At 47.7% G+C, this 13,593-nt stretch overlaps 1 protein-coding gene across 1 annotated transcript in view; it reads left to right on the top strand.

Moving 5' to 3' along the window:
* Positions 1-329: 329 nt before the first annotated feature.
* ZNF697 (zinc finger protein 697) overlaps positions 330-13,593 on the top strand; it is a gene marked incomplete at its 5' end in the record, with an annotated part of 43,172 nt that continues 29,908 nt past the window's right edge. The window contains one exon of the mRNA XM_080647864.1: positions 330-383. Within this exon, the coding sequence (XP_080503990.1) occupies positions 330-383 (54 nt within the window). The remainder of the gene's footprint in view (positions 384-13,593) is intronic.

Raw genomic sequence — 13,593 nt, 5'->3', positions numbered from 1 at the left:
TTCTGTTTCATTTCCTCAAGTCTCCCATGGCAGTTGAGAAGCGAATTGCCCAGAGCACACACAGGACCTTTAGGGGAGAATGTTCCTTATCTACATGCAAGACTATTGGTTCGGCCTCCACAAGAAAATTGAGAATTTAAAAAAATAAATAAAAATTCTTTGACCCATAATCAATCGGAGAGCCTGACCTACATCTGGCAGACGTGATTCTTCCTGGCCACGATGTACCCCGTCTCGCCAATTCTTGGAGAGTCTGGAGCTGGAGAATCGGCTGGCTTTCCAGACCAGGTCACTTGCATGAAGGCAAGACTCAGGGGGAAGCGAGCCAGATGTCGGAATTACCACAGATCATCACCAAAAAGAGGTACATGGACACGGGCAAGGTATAGTCCAAACATCCATCGGGAGAGACAGGGGTGGGCAAACTTTTTGACTCGAGGGCCACAATGGGTTCTTAAACTGGACCGGAGGGCCGGAACAAAAGCATGGATGGAGTGTTTGTGTGAACTAATATAAATTCAAAGTAAAGGAGCGGAGGGGAGAGCAAGAGAACCCTCCGCTCTTTCGGCTCCACGGGCCAGATAGAACAGCCGAACGGGCCGACGGGCCGTAGTTTGCCCACGGCTGGGAGAGATCTTGGGACCAGATGGAAGGCTCAACTCTGTAAAATGAGTGTCAACCAAGGAGAGAAAATTCTCATTCTAATGGCCCGCAAACAAGAGGTGGAGTTGGCTAAAGTGCATTCATTAGACAAAGAGGAAGAATAATAAAATATTCACAAGCCCATTGTTCCCAGAAAGCACACTGTGAGCAGTGTGGATTTTAGGCCTGGTCCTTAAGCACCTTAAGCTCTCCAGGGGAAGAACAGTCTGAAACCAAAGTGCTCTTCACCGAATAGCAACAACAACCAAAGCCCTCCCCGCCCTCCTCCCCATCATAAAACTAGATTTAGGATAAGTGAAAGAAAAACAGTAATGGATAGAATCGAGGACATTTTCCCCATTAACTTAATTTGGGGGTGGGGGTGAGGGGGAGGGAGGAGGAAATGCCACTGTGGTTCAAAGCCAGTTCAGAAAGCCTTCCTGGTTCTGGAATCAGTAAGAGCTGCAGTTGAGAACCACTGCTCGAAGGAACTGGTAAGACTCATTAGCATTTGAACTTCAGCTTGCTTCAGACCTGTTTTCTTAAGTTAAACATGTCCTACCACCATCTTGGTTTTGCTCTTAATGTATGTTGCAAATCCTGTATTCAAATAGTTCAAAGAGGAATGGGATGGCCAACGTATGGAGGTTTTACTGCCTAGAAGAAGAGCTGCTTTCTCCTTCCTCAGCGTGGTCCTGTTAACTTCCCATCCTCCTGCTTCTGGCTCCTTCTGGGTGGCTACCAGAGGGCTCCAGGTGGCTGTGTGCACTCTCTGCAGTGCAGGGACTTGATCCCATAGTCAACAAACCTCACTCAGCAACTAAGGAAGTGACTTATTGGCAAGGGGGGAGGGGATGATGAGGTCATTGCAAGGGAGTGTCCTGTGACTCCAAGTGCTGGCTTTGGTAAGGAAGCCTCAGGTGATCCTTGTTGGGTAGCTTGCCTTACCAGCTGGAAGACTGCTTTACCTAGAGTATATCAAGCTCAATTAGAACTCTTGTTTTTAAAAAAATTGATTTCAGAGAGGAAGGGAGAGGGAGACAGAGATAGAAACATCAACGATGAGAGAGAATTAATCATTGATTGGCTGTCTCCTGCACATCCCACACTGGGGATGGAGCCTGAAACCTGGGCATGTGCCCTGACCAGGAATCGAACCACCATGACCTCTTGGTTCATAGATCAACGCTCAACCACTGAGCCACGCCAGCCAGGCTCAATTAGAACTCTTTTGGCCCTGGCCAGGTTGCTCAGTTGGTTAGACTCTAACCGTTAGAGCATCATCCTATATGTCAAGGTTGTGAGTTCAATCCCCCATCAGGGCACATACAAGAATCAGCCAATGAACGCATAAACAAGTAGAACTACAAATCAATGCTTCTCTATCTCTCTCTACTTCCCCCTCTCTAAAAATCAATAAATAATAATAATAATAAAAGAACTATTTTGCAATAGGAGAGGTTTCAGTGACAGGCTGATGACTTCAAACTGTTGTTCAATGTTATGGTATTGGCAACAGATAAAGCTGTGAGGGTGGGCAAAGCCTCCCCCCTACTGGTAAGCCTTTTCCACTGTTTCTCCCTCCCCCTCTCCCAAACCCCCAACACCTCACCTGCTCTCGCTCTCCTGTTTTACCTTATGAAGTGTGACTTTGGCCCAGTCTCTAAATACTTCTTTTTCAGTTTACTCTGGAGCTGTGGTCGGCAAACTGCGGCTCGCAAGCCACATGAGGCTCTTTGGCCCCTTGAGTGTGGCTCTTCCACAAAATATCACAGCCTGGGCAAATCTATTTTGAAGAAGTGGCGTTAGAAGAAGTTTAAGTTTAAAAAATTTGGCTCTCAAAAGAAATTTCAATCGTTGTACTGTTGGTATTTGGCTCTGTTGACTCATGAGTTTGCCGACCACTGCTCTGGAGCAAAATTATTCCACAACACAGTTTTAAAAAAATATATGTTTTTCTATTGATTTCAGTGAGGAAGGGAGAGAGAGATAGAAACATTAATAAGAATGAAACAATGAGAAAGAATTATTGATCGGCTGCCTTCAGCACACTCCACACTGGGGATCAAGCCAGTAACCTGGGCATGTGCCCTGACCAGGAATGGATCGGTGACCTCCTGGTTCATAGTGGTCGATGCTCAACCACTGAGCCACGCTGGCCAGGCCACAGCACAGTTGTTGATCAAATGAGGTCACGTGTGAGGGGGCTTGTAAAGAGTAGACTGCTTACAAGGTACATTTATCTTGGTTAATACTACTTGGTGTAATGAGAGAATTCAACTGCATTCTGTAAATGTCCGTTAGGGGGCGCCCTTTCACTCCAAACTCCCTATGCGGCGCTATTCCAAATTCAGCAAGTGGGCGGCTTTTTTTCCTTTGCCTTAAAGTGGCAAAGAAAGAGAGGGCGTCTCAGCCTGTAAATCGGGCATGGTTCTTATTTATGATTATGCCCAGGAGGAGTCTCTTTTCTCTACCCCTTTAGCCAATAATACCCTAAAAAAATCTATTGGCTTTGAAGTCCATGTTTAGGGGACAGAGAGTGTGGCCCGCACTGCAGAAAAATAACTAATAAAGCACATATGCCTAAATATCAACGATCTCAGGGAGGGGTAATGGGAGTGCACACCCCATGGGGGGGGGGGGGCAAAAGGAAGTGGCAGAAGTGGGAATAATTATTTAGGGTCTTCTTTTTAGTGCCAGGTGTTTTACAGATATTATTTCTCTCTGTTACAGGGGTTAGCAAATGATGGCCCAAAGGTCACGGCCATGCTCATCTGTGTATATGTTGTCTGTGTGGCCTCACTGTACAAAGTCGAGGCCAGATGGCCCAGAGTCTAAATTATTTACGACCTGGCCGACAACAGAAAAGGTTTGCGGACTCCTACTCTGTAACCACGTGAGATGGGAATTATTCACATTTCACTGATGAGAGACTGACACTCAGAAAAATTAACTAGCCAAAGTCACACTCCTAGTAAACTGCAGAGCTAGCCTTTGACTCAAAGTCAACCTTCTTTCCAAAGCCCTTGGCCTTTCCGCTGTTCCTGCTCTGTGGCCTTGGGAAAGTTATAAGCCACTCTGCGCGTCAGTGTCCTCACATTCACAGTAGAGAAAGTAGCAATGCCTGATGGCGTTGTCATGAGGCGTCGGTGAGGGGATACATTTAAAGCTCTCAGCACAGTCTCTGGCATATAAGCAGTGCTTGATATTACCAGCCATGGTTTTCCCAAAACTCTGCCCTTCCGTGGGCACCAAATCTAGACATTTAAGACTGACTGGACCCTGCCCACTTACTGCCACGCATTCACCATCTGTGGAGAGCGGCTACCGTGTTTGGACAGGTTCAAGCCTTGTTGGACTGATGAGAGGGCACAGTCCTCTCATTGCCACGTGCAAGTCCCAGCTTGGAGGGCAGAGCCCTCCCAGCACAATTTCAGCCAACAGCTGTAGTGGTAAGCTTGAACCTACGGTCCGAACACGTGGCCCCACATGCCTGAGTGACGTGGGCTTGATAGAGTTCAGGTGCGTGTAATTGAGCAGATTGGAAACCCATGAGAATGTTCTAAACATCTTGACCACGCCCTTACTGTGCCTCGTGGAATCTGGCTATAAAATAAAGACACGCCGTGTAGTCCGTGGTGTTGTCGCTAGCTCTCCATCAGAGAGGACAGCGTCCCACCGAGACCCAGCTTTTATCCTCTTGTCTGTCTTTTCTCAATCCTTCACCGCCCCCTCTCAGGGTCACCGAACCTGGCTGAGGTGGCGCGTCACATAAGGCGCCCAACGTGGAGCTGCGTATGCCATGGCTGGGCCGGCTTGCCACCACCATCCTCCTGACCGTGTCATTAAACAACACTACAAGCGGCCCACTGCCACTGAGGGTTACCGAGAAAGTAAATGATGGGGGCCCCGACCACAGCAATTCTACTTTAATAGCGATACAGGCAGCTGGAAAACGTATTTCATTTCTTCCCCTTCTCTCCAAATAGCATTTACAGCAGATGCGTGGTTCTGAAATGGAGACAGAGTTGAGAATCAGTCACGTGGCTGGTCTGCTAATGTAATCCCTCAGAGTCTCTGAAGCAGATCACTCCCTTTCCTAGGAATAGGTCCCGCTGCCTGCCCGCCAGCTCACTTCATAGCCTGTGTATTTCCCGTGGAGGATCCTGCCCTTCCTTCGCTTTGCTTAACCGTTAGCCCCGCCTACCTGTTCCTTGGCTCCCTACACCTCTCAGCTGTTTATCAGTCCCAGACACACTTGAGTTTTCAGATTTAGAAACTGACTCCAGGATGAGGAATTGGAGTTGATGTAAGCAATATAAAGATAGAGGAGCTACTGGTATGAGCCAGGGGCTTTAATCCCCCTGATCCACTGAATTCTGGCTGGACAGCTCAGCTCTGTCTCTTTCCCTTTCTACTTGGTCAGTCCAGTTTTTAGTGTGGTCCCTGGAAACCACTGGTGTTTTAGCCTGGCTTTTGGTTAAAACTGCATTCGTGTGTGTGTGTGTGTGTGTGTGTGTATGGAATGATGCTCCAACCAACCGAGCCACCCAGCCAGGGCTGAGAGAGAGAGAGAGAGAGAGGGGAAGGGAGACACAAAGAGAGAAACATCAGTTGGCCACCCCCACATGCGCCCCGACCAGGGATCTAACCTGCACCTCAGGTATGTGCCCTGACTGGGAATCAAGCCCACAACCTTTTTGATGCATGGGGCGTTGCTTCAAGTAACTGAGCCGCCCCGCCCGGCCAGGGCAAAACTGCATTCTTTGTAGCTGTCTGAACTCTTAAAATAATCATTCCCCTGGATTCTGGATTCACTGATATAAAACCCTTCATATAATTGTTACAGGATTCCAGGGCAGGAGGAAGAGGGAAACTGAGGCAGGCAAGTTAACACAAGGCCAACCAGTGCGGGCAATGTGCAACCAGTTTGTAACTAACAAACCGCTGTCTTCCCCAGCCAAGACACAGAGTAAATGGTTTTAAGAAACCTCCCTACGGAGAGAATGTAGAAAGGGAGGGGAGAAGGGGAAAGGAAAAAGGTTTTACTCCTTAAGCAGAGAAGCCAGTAGTCTCGAGGCTTGACAAGATAGAGTTGCCAAGTGTTTCTCATGAATTCTGGGAAGGCCACCACAAAGAAGAAACAGGGACTTTGAGAATTAATCTGCCCCAAAATAGTTAGCAGAGGAATGTTGACGCCTATAGACAGGAGGGTATATAACGCCCCGGACCCCCACCCAACGTACTCAGATTAGCTGAGAGCCCATCTGCGCTTCATAGGCCAGATGTATAGGTTTGCTGGCTTTGCTTTTCCAGTAAAGGTGTATGCTTTAATAAGTTGGCTTTTCACAACGCAGTTAAGGCCTCGCATACCAATTCATTTATATGAGAAGACAAGGACTGAGGAACAGCCCTCTCCCACGGACTTGGAGGCTGTCTGGTAACACCTCTCTGGTGACGGTGAGAGGTGCCAGATAACGTCATGGAGGGGGGGTTGTCTTAAAGGGATTAAAATTATATTTTTTAAAACCTCTTACTCCCTGTACTATCTCACACACGTTTGGTTTCAGAATTCAGCCTCCAGCTCCAGGTCTGCTTGGGATTGAGACAGGACCCTAATGACACCAAGAGCCATCCACGTCTGCGTCACAGAAAATCTCAGCGGAGACAGGTCTGCAGTCCTACACGTGTCTTTGCATTTCTACCCCAACACACTTCCTTCTTGAGGGGGAACAGAACCAATTTACTTTGAGTGTTGGTAGAAACCTGAGTTGTTCGGCATGCAATCTGGGATGCATTCCTGAAATGTTTCAGTGTCATTATGGGTTGAAGCCTGGGGCCGCTGTCCCTGCCCTTCTGACTCTGACTGGGTAACCGTGCTCAGGTCACGGAAACTCTAAAACTCGGTTTCCTCATCTGCATGGGGATATGAATACCTACAGAGTCTACCTCCTCCGAGGGCCACTTGAAGCTCCAGGGAGAGAATGAATGTGAAAACACTTTAGTAGTAAACTGACAAAGGTGGCCACCCGTAGCCTGGAGAGGAGGAGGTTAGATTGGCAAAGCAGTTCCCCAGGGAGAATCCCGACTTACAGCACCGCCTGACTTCTCTTGAACCCCCAGTTCAGAATATATAAGGGAGCAGGGTGCTTGCTAGAGAGAGCCACGTTTCCAACACCACACCACATTGAGATTCATGGATTCGGGTAAATCCCCTAAGCACTTCAGTTTCTTCATCTGTAAAAGAGATGAATACTTATATCTTCTCTAAGTGTTAAGAAAATGAACAAAGGGAAACCTGGCTGACATGCAGTTAGGAGGCCACAAGGGGGCGGTCTCACATAGTACCACTGGATGTCAATTACAGGAAGCATGGTCAGTTACAGACCCCAGAAAGGTCAACAGAAAAGAACCACCAATTACAGTCCTCAAGGGGAGAAGATGTACATTGCCTCTCCCACAAAAAAACCCACCGCTCCTGCGACTCAGCCAATGAGAAACTGTCATCTGCCTGAGCTCGGATTTTCTCCAATGGACTTTCAACAACCCCTCCCAACTTCCTCCTTTTTCTCCATAGAATGAGTCCCTCTGTTTGTAGGACTTGCCTATGGCTTTTGCTATAGCTTGCTGTCCCACAGCACATTTTGCTGGTAAAATAACCGACATCTATTTTTCGGGTCAGGAGTATGAAAACCATGTTTTTCAGGTTTTCTAAGATATTTAGGATTTATTTTCAAGCTCAAGGACTTGTCTCCCTCACTTCTGTCTACCAGTATAGGCACTTTCTTTTCCAGTCCGTGCCTCACTACCCCAGTGCTGTGTCCACTGTGCACACACCTTAGCATTGTTCCCAATGGCATTCGGGACCTGGGCCTCCTTCTCTAGCCTCAATCATGTCATTCGGAGCCACCATCCTGCCCCACCCCCGCCCCTACAGCATTTCAGGTCTTTGTTCTCACCTGACTGCGCTCAGCTCCTATTCCTCAAGGCTCAGCTCTGGTGTTGCCCCTGGGAAAGCAATCTCTGACAATCCCAACTTCTTCTGTGCCCTTGCTGTGCTCCCAGAGAAAAAGGGCTTCTCTCACCTTGGCTTCCGGGTCCTATGCCACTCCTGAAGGGTCACTGGTCTGGGCATTGAGGCAGCGATGACTGGCAGCCCTGGCCCCTAACTTAGCCTTGAGCTGGAAGATGAAGAGGTGGGGGGCAGGGGGGAGGGTGACAGCCTCTTCCAGACAAGACTAAAGGTGGGGGGCGGGGGGTTCTGCAGAAGGGAAGTTAGATGTTGTTAGGAGAAGATGTGGGAATGCATGCTGAGCCGTTAAAGAAACAGTAGCCAAAAACAACCCTTATAAAAACAAACAAACAAACAAACAGTAGCCTGCACTGCAGTTTATCCAATGGCTTCCCTTCTTCCAAACATTTTATTTTTAAAATATATATATGTATATTTTAAATATATTTTATTGATTTTTTACAGAGAGGAAGGGAGAGGGATAGAGAGCTAGAAACATCGATGAGAGAGAAACATTGACCAGCCGCCTCCTGCACACCTCCCACTGGGGATATGCCTGCAACCAAGGCACATGCCCTTGATCGGAATCAAACCTGGGACCTCTCAGTCCGCAGGCCGACGCTCCATCCACTGAGCCAAACCAGTCAGGGCTAAAATATATTTTTATTGATTTCGGAGAGGAAGGGAGAGAGAGAGAGAGAGAGAAACATGGATGATGAGAATCACTGATCATCTGCCTCCTGCACACCCCCTTCTGGGGGTGGAGCCTGAAACCCACGCATGTGCCCTTGACCAGAATCAAACCCGGGACCTTTCAGTCTGCAGGCCACTGAGCCAAACCGGCTAGGGCCAAACACAGTGTTAAAAAATGTCCCCATTTAAAAGCATGCAGTTACTCTGCACATGCGTGACTATGCATTCACCACATTCCAAAGAGAGAGACCTCATTTGTGTCTTAGCCCAGGGCTCTAAGTGATTTTTATTCTCCCTTTTTGACAGCTAATGGCTCAACTACAAATGTGGTCACTTCCCACACAGGCGGTGTAAAACTGGTGGAGGGAAATTAGGGCAACTCCTACTCCACAGCAAAGGGTAAATAATAAGCAGGGAGGTTGTCCCCTAGGACGCGTTCAAGTCTAATTAGAAATAACAAGAATTGCCCGCCCCAGGGGAATTGAGTTCTTTGGCCAATTGAGCTATTTCCACTTTTACTCACAAGAGAGATTCTTATTGACTGTTTTCCTCCGTGACCACAACTGCATTGGGAATTGGGGAGGTCGGCCTCGGGGACGGAACTGCTGTAGTCACCTACTTCCTACTGCAGTTCCGAGGGTGGTTCACACTCCAGAACCCTGGCCAGCGGCTGGCTCTGTGATGAAGGAAGGCTTCTGGGTTGATTCACTCTCCCGTTTGTGGCTGCCATCTTGACCTCTGCCCAAGGACAATTTGAAACAATTATCTGGGGGTGAGAAGGGCGAATGGATGGGCCTTTTGTTGCAAAGTTGTGTCCTGGCGAATAGCTCTCTCTCTCTCTCTGTCTCTTTGCCTCTCTTATAAAAAAAAAAATCCTCACTCAAGGATATTTTTCCATTGATTTTTTTAAGAGAGAGTGGAAGGGAGGGAGAGAGACACATGGACTAGTTGCCTGCAGCATATGCCCAAACCAGGGCCAAGGATCAAGCTTGCAACTGAGGTACGTGCCCTTGACTGGAATGGAATCCTTCAGTCCGCAGGCCGATGCTCTATCCACTGAGCCAAACCTGCTAGGGCTGGCGAATAGCTCTTGTAATTAGGGTGACCTGCTTTAGAGCTGTCACTCAGGTGTAATTATTAATAACGCCCCTATTCTCTCTCAACACTGTCCCATTTGGGATGATAAATGATATGGTCACCCTACTTAAAGCGGGATTAATTCTTCCCTTCCTCAGCAGGGAAGCAGACCCTGGAGACGGCTTTCCATGCTCGGTTTTTTCACCCACAAGCCTTTGCTGTCACTCCGGAAAGCACAGAGAATTTCATTTTCCCAACCTGGCATGGCTCCCTTTGGGTTTGTGGGCTAGAGGCAGATAGAGGCGGAAAGATTATCTTGGAGCCAGGCTGTCATTCCTTCCTCCCTCTTCTCCTACACAGCCAGCTTCAACATCAGCAGGTCTCTTTCTTGAGAACATTTCTAAAAACCACAGTAGCCCAAACCTTCCTAAAACCCCGGTATTCATCCATCACCATTTCTAAACCTCCACCCTTGAAATGCTGGGGTCTGAGACTCCTTCCCACGCCCACCTTCCTCAGCTCAGGACTGCACAGCTAGGGATCCGCACTGCAATGCCCCACGCCCTGCAGCACGGAACTCTGGGAAGCAAGAGCTAGAGAACTCAAAATAGCTGGAGCCCGAAAGGGAATGTTTGGCTCATGTAACTAGAAGTCTGGGGGCGTTTGGCTTCAGGCATGACCCAACAGTATCATCAGGATTGGCTTGTGCAGGTCTCTCTCCCTCTCCCTCCCTCTCCCCTCCCCTTCCCCCTCTCCGTCTCCCCTCTCCCCTCCACACACACACTTTTTCTCAGCTCTGCTTCCTCTAGTAGCCTATCACTTGTGCAGCAATGGAACAGCTTCATTGCAGGTGTTGACCATGTACCCCCCACTGAAATGGAGGTAGAGACAGGCTCTGTCCCTCTTTAAACCACAAAGATTAAGGGCAGGAAGGGGGTTGTTTCCCCAAAGGTATTGTTGCCAAAAAAGGGGAGATGGATGCTTGTGAGCGTAAGAAAAACGACGGATGTCCACCTTATACTTGCAAGTTTAAAACATGCAGGCAAATCTAGCCGGTCAGCCCCCCACCCCTGGGGTTGTCCCTCCCCCAACCAAGCATTGTATATAGTTTTACACTCATTTTATTTTATTTTATTTTATTTATTTATTTATTTATTTATTTTTTAAATATATTTTATTGATTTTGTACAGAGAGGAAGGGAGAGGGACAGAGAGCCAGAAACATCGATGAGAGAGAAACATCGATCAGCTGCCTCCTGCACACCTCCCACTGGGGATGTGCCCGCAACCAAGGTACATGCCCCTGACCGGAATCGAACCCGGGACCCCTCAGTCTGCAGGCCGACGCTCTATCCACTGAGCCAAACCGGTTTCGGCTACACTCATTTTAAGTAAAATAAATTTTACATTAGAATAGTGTCTTGCCCTAGCTGGTGTGGCTCAGTGGATAGAGCATCGGCCTGCAGACTGAAGGGTCCCGGGTTCGATTCCGGCCGAGGGCATGTACCTTGGTTGCAGGCACATCCCCAGTAGGGGGCGTGCAGGAGGCAGCTGATCGATGTTTCTCTCTCATCGATGTTTCTAACTCTCCATTCCCTTCCCTTCCTCTCTGTGAAAAATCAATAAAATATACTAAAAAATAATAATAAAAAAATAAAAGAATAGTTTCTTAATGCAAGTGTGAGGAAGTAGTTTAGAAAAAAAAAGAAATAAAAGCATAATTACAAGAGATTATTCTTCCAAGTATTAAAAATTTAATGCCATAGTAATTAAAGCAACACTCCATGAAATATAGGAATATTAATGGAATATATTTTTAAATCCCGGAATATATCTAAGTGTACATAAAATTGAATTTATTGTTATTATTTTTTCAATTATCAATTCCCCTTTAGAAAGGTGAGGATGAGAATTGTTATTTTACTTCAAAATGAAGAAAAAAAAAACAAGGTTAAAATATTTGCTTGATTAAAAAAAAAATAATAAAACCAAAACCCATGGGCTAACACGTTTAGATGTCCCTGATGTTGCTGTGTGCCTTTGGAACCTGCTGGAGTGCCTCCTCTTGAATGATTAAAAAAAAATTTTTTTTTTAATTGATTTCAGAGAGGAAGAGAGAGACGGGAACATCAATGATGAGCGAGAACCACTGACCGGCTGCCTCCTGCACACCCCCCACTGGGGACCGAGCCTGGAACCCGGGCATGTGTCCTTGACCGGAATCGAACCCAGGACCCTTCGGTTCCCAGGCCGATGCTCTATCCACTGAGCAACCCGGCTAGGGCCTCTTGGATGATTTTCTATCACCTTCCCCCCACCCCCAGGACGTGAAGGGCGGGGGAGGGCGCCTGACGAGGAAGAAAGGAATGTCATTTCTATCTGGTCCCAGACTGCTATCTTAGCTGGGAATGTGCAGTTCGTTAATTTCAATCTCAACATCTTCCACAGTGATTGGTGGCAGGAATTAGTTAATTCCGAAAGTATCCGTTGAATGCCTAATCTCTTATCGTTTCTCTGTCTGTCTTCACCCTCTGCCTCTCTCCGAGACCTTTCCCATCAGCATTCAAACATCCCCAAGGAGCTCCCATTTTAAAAACCGGAGAAATAACCACACAGGGAAGCCTCCTCAGAGCTACCCTCCTTCCTTCCCAGCTGCCTCCCCTTCCCGACCAAATGTCCCAGGAAGTTCCCTCTGAAAGACCTGCATTTTCTCACCTTCCCCTCCCTCCTGCTGTCACTGGAACAAGAGAGGTTATGGAAAGAGTAACCCTCTCTGGGGTACACACCTCTGCACATGGCTTTGCTACAGCACGTAAATAGTAATTGTGTGATGGCAAGTGGATTGTGAGCTTCCTGAGGGTAAGACAGGACTCGTAGTCACTCAGTGAAGACCTACCGTTGTGCGTTATCATAGGTCTACCCCAGTCATGGTGAGTAGTCCTGAATGAGTGGTAAATACATCATTGTTGAAGCAACTATTTGACCTGGATTGGCAACAAAAGAGAAGGGACAGGTTTGGCCTGGGATGGAGATAATGAGGGAAATTCTCAGTGAGAAATGGAGAGGGTACTGAGAAGCAAGGCAGAAAATCCAGGGAGGGCGCAGTACACAATGTTAAATGCAACAGGCGAGTGTATCATCTTTTCAAACTGAACACTAAGAAGAGATTGCTGGATTGGCCACCGACGATCAAAGACCTCCCCCTCCCCTCCCCCCTTTTTTTGAGGGGTGGAGGGCAGTTTCACTAGAATGTTGCCAGGTTGCAAACCCTGAAGGAACAGTAGTCTATAAGGAAAATGCAAGGATCACAGCACAACGAATCCGGGTGGACAGTCAACAGTGACATGCAACAGGAACTTTGGGGAGGTAGGTGCCCACATCCATAACTTCTCATCAATTCTGCATCTTCAATGAATCCAGCTCATCTTCTCCCTGTGGCTAAGGCTCTCCCTCTCCCAAGAAAGGGAACCATAGCAGAAAATTGGATACACTTTAAAAAATATTTTTATTGATTTCAGAGAGGAAGGAAGAGGGAGAGATAGAAACATCAATGATTATGAGAGAGTCACCAATCGGCTGCCTTCCAAAGGACCCCACGGGGATGGAGCCTACAACCCAGACATGTACCCTTGGCCAGAATCGAACCTGGGACCCTTCAGTCCGAAGGCCGATGCTCAATCCACTGAGCCAAATCGGGGAGGGCTGGATACACTTTTCTTAAATGTAAACTAAATCCCTCACTCCAGTGCTCTAACTCATGCGCCCTTGAGATGGGAGAGGCCACGTGGATATGACGGGTAATTATGACCTATTTTTTTCGGACACGTTTTAGAGCATCCTAGAACCTCTTTTCCCAGCTCCTTGAGAGAACACAGCTTTAGTCATTTCGTCTCTCTTTGGCCCCTCTTGATTTTCCCACGAGGGCCCTGAGTATGCAGTTCCAGAATTAGACAGGAATGTGTGGAGGCTGTGATAGACTCTTGACAGGCGGGAGGTGGAGTTCCTCTCTTATAGCCAACGTCCTCCTCCCCTAACCCCACCCCTCCCCTCCCCCCGCCCCCCTTCGCGCACAACAGTGGCCTTCACGTCCGTTTTGTAGGATCCAGGAAACTGAATCCTGAAGGTGAATGAGGGGGAGATGAGCAGAAAGTCCAGATCGTTCCTAATTC

The sequence above is a fragment of the Plecotus auritus genome (assembly GCF_963455305.1).
Source record: "Plecotus auritus genome assembly, chromosome: 12".
Classification (NCBI taxonomy): Eukaryota; Metazoa; Chordata; class Mammalia; order Chiroptera; family Vespertilionidae; genus Plecotus; species Plecotus auritus.
This window is presented reverse-complemented; position numbering and strand designations above follow the sequence as displayed.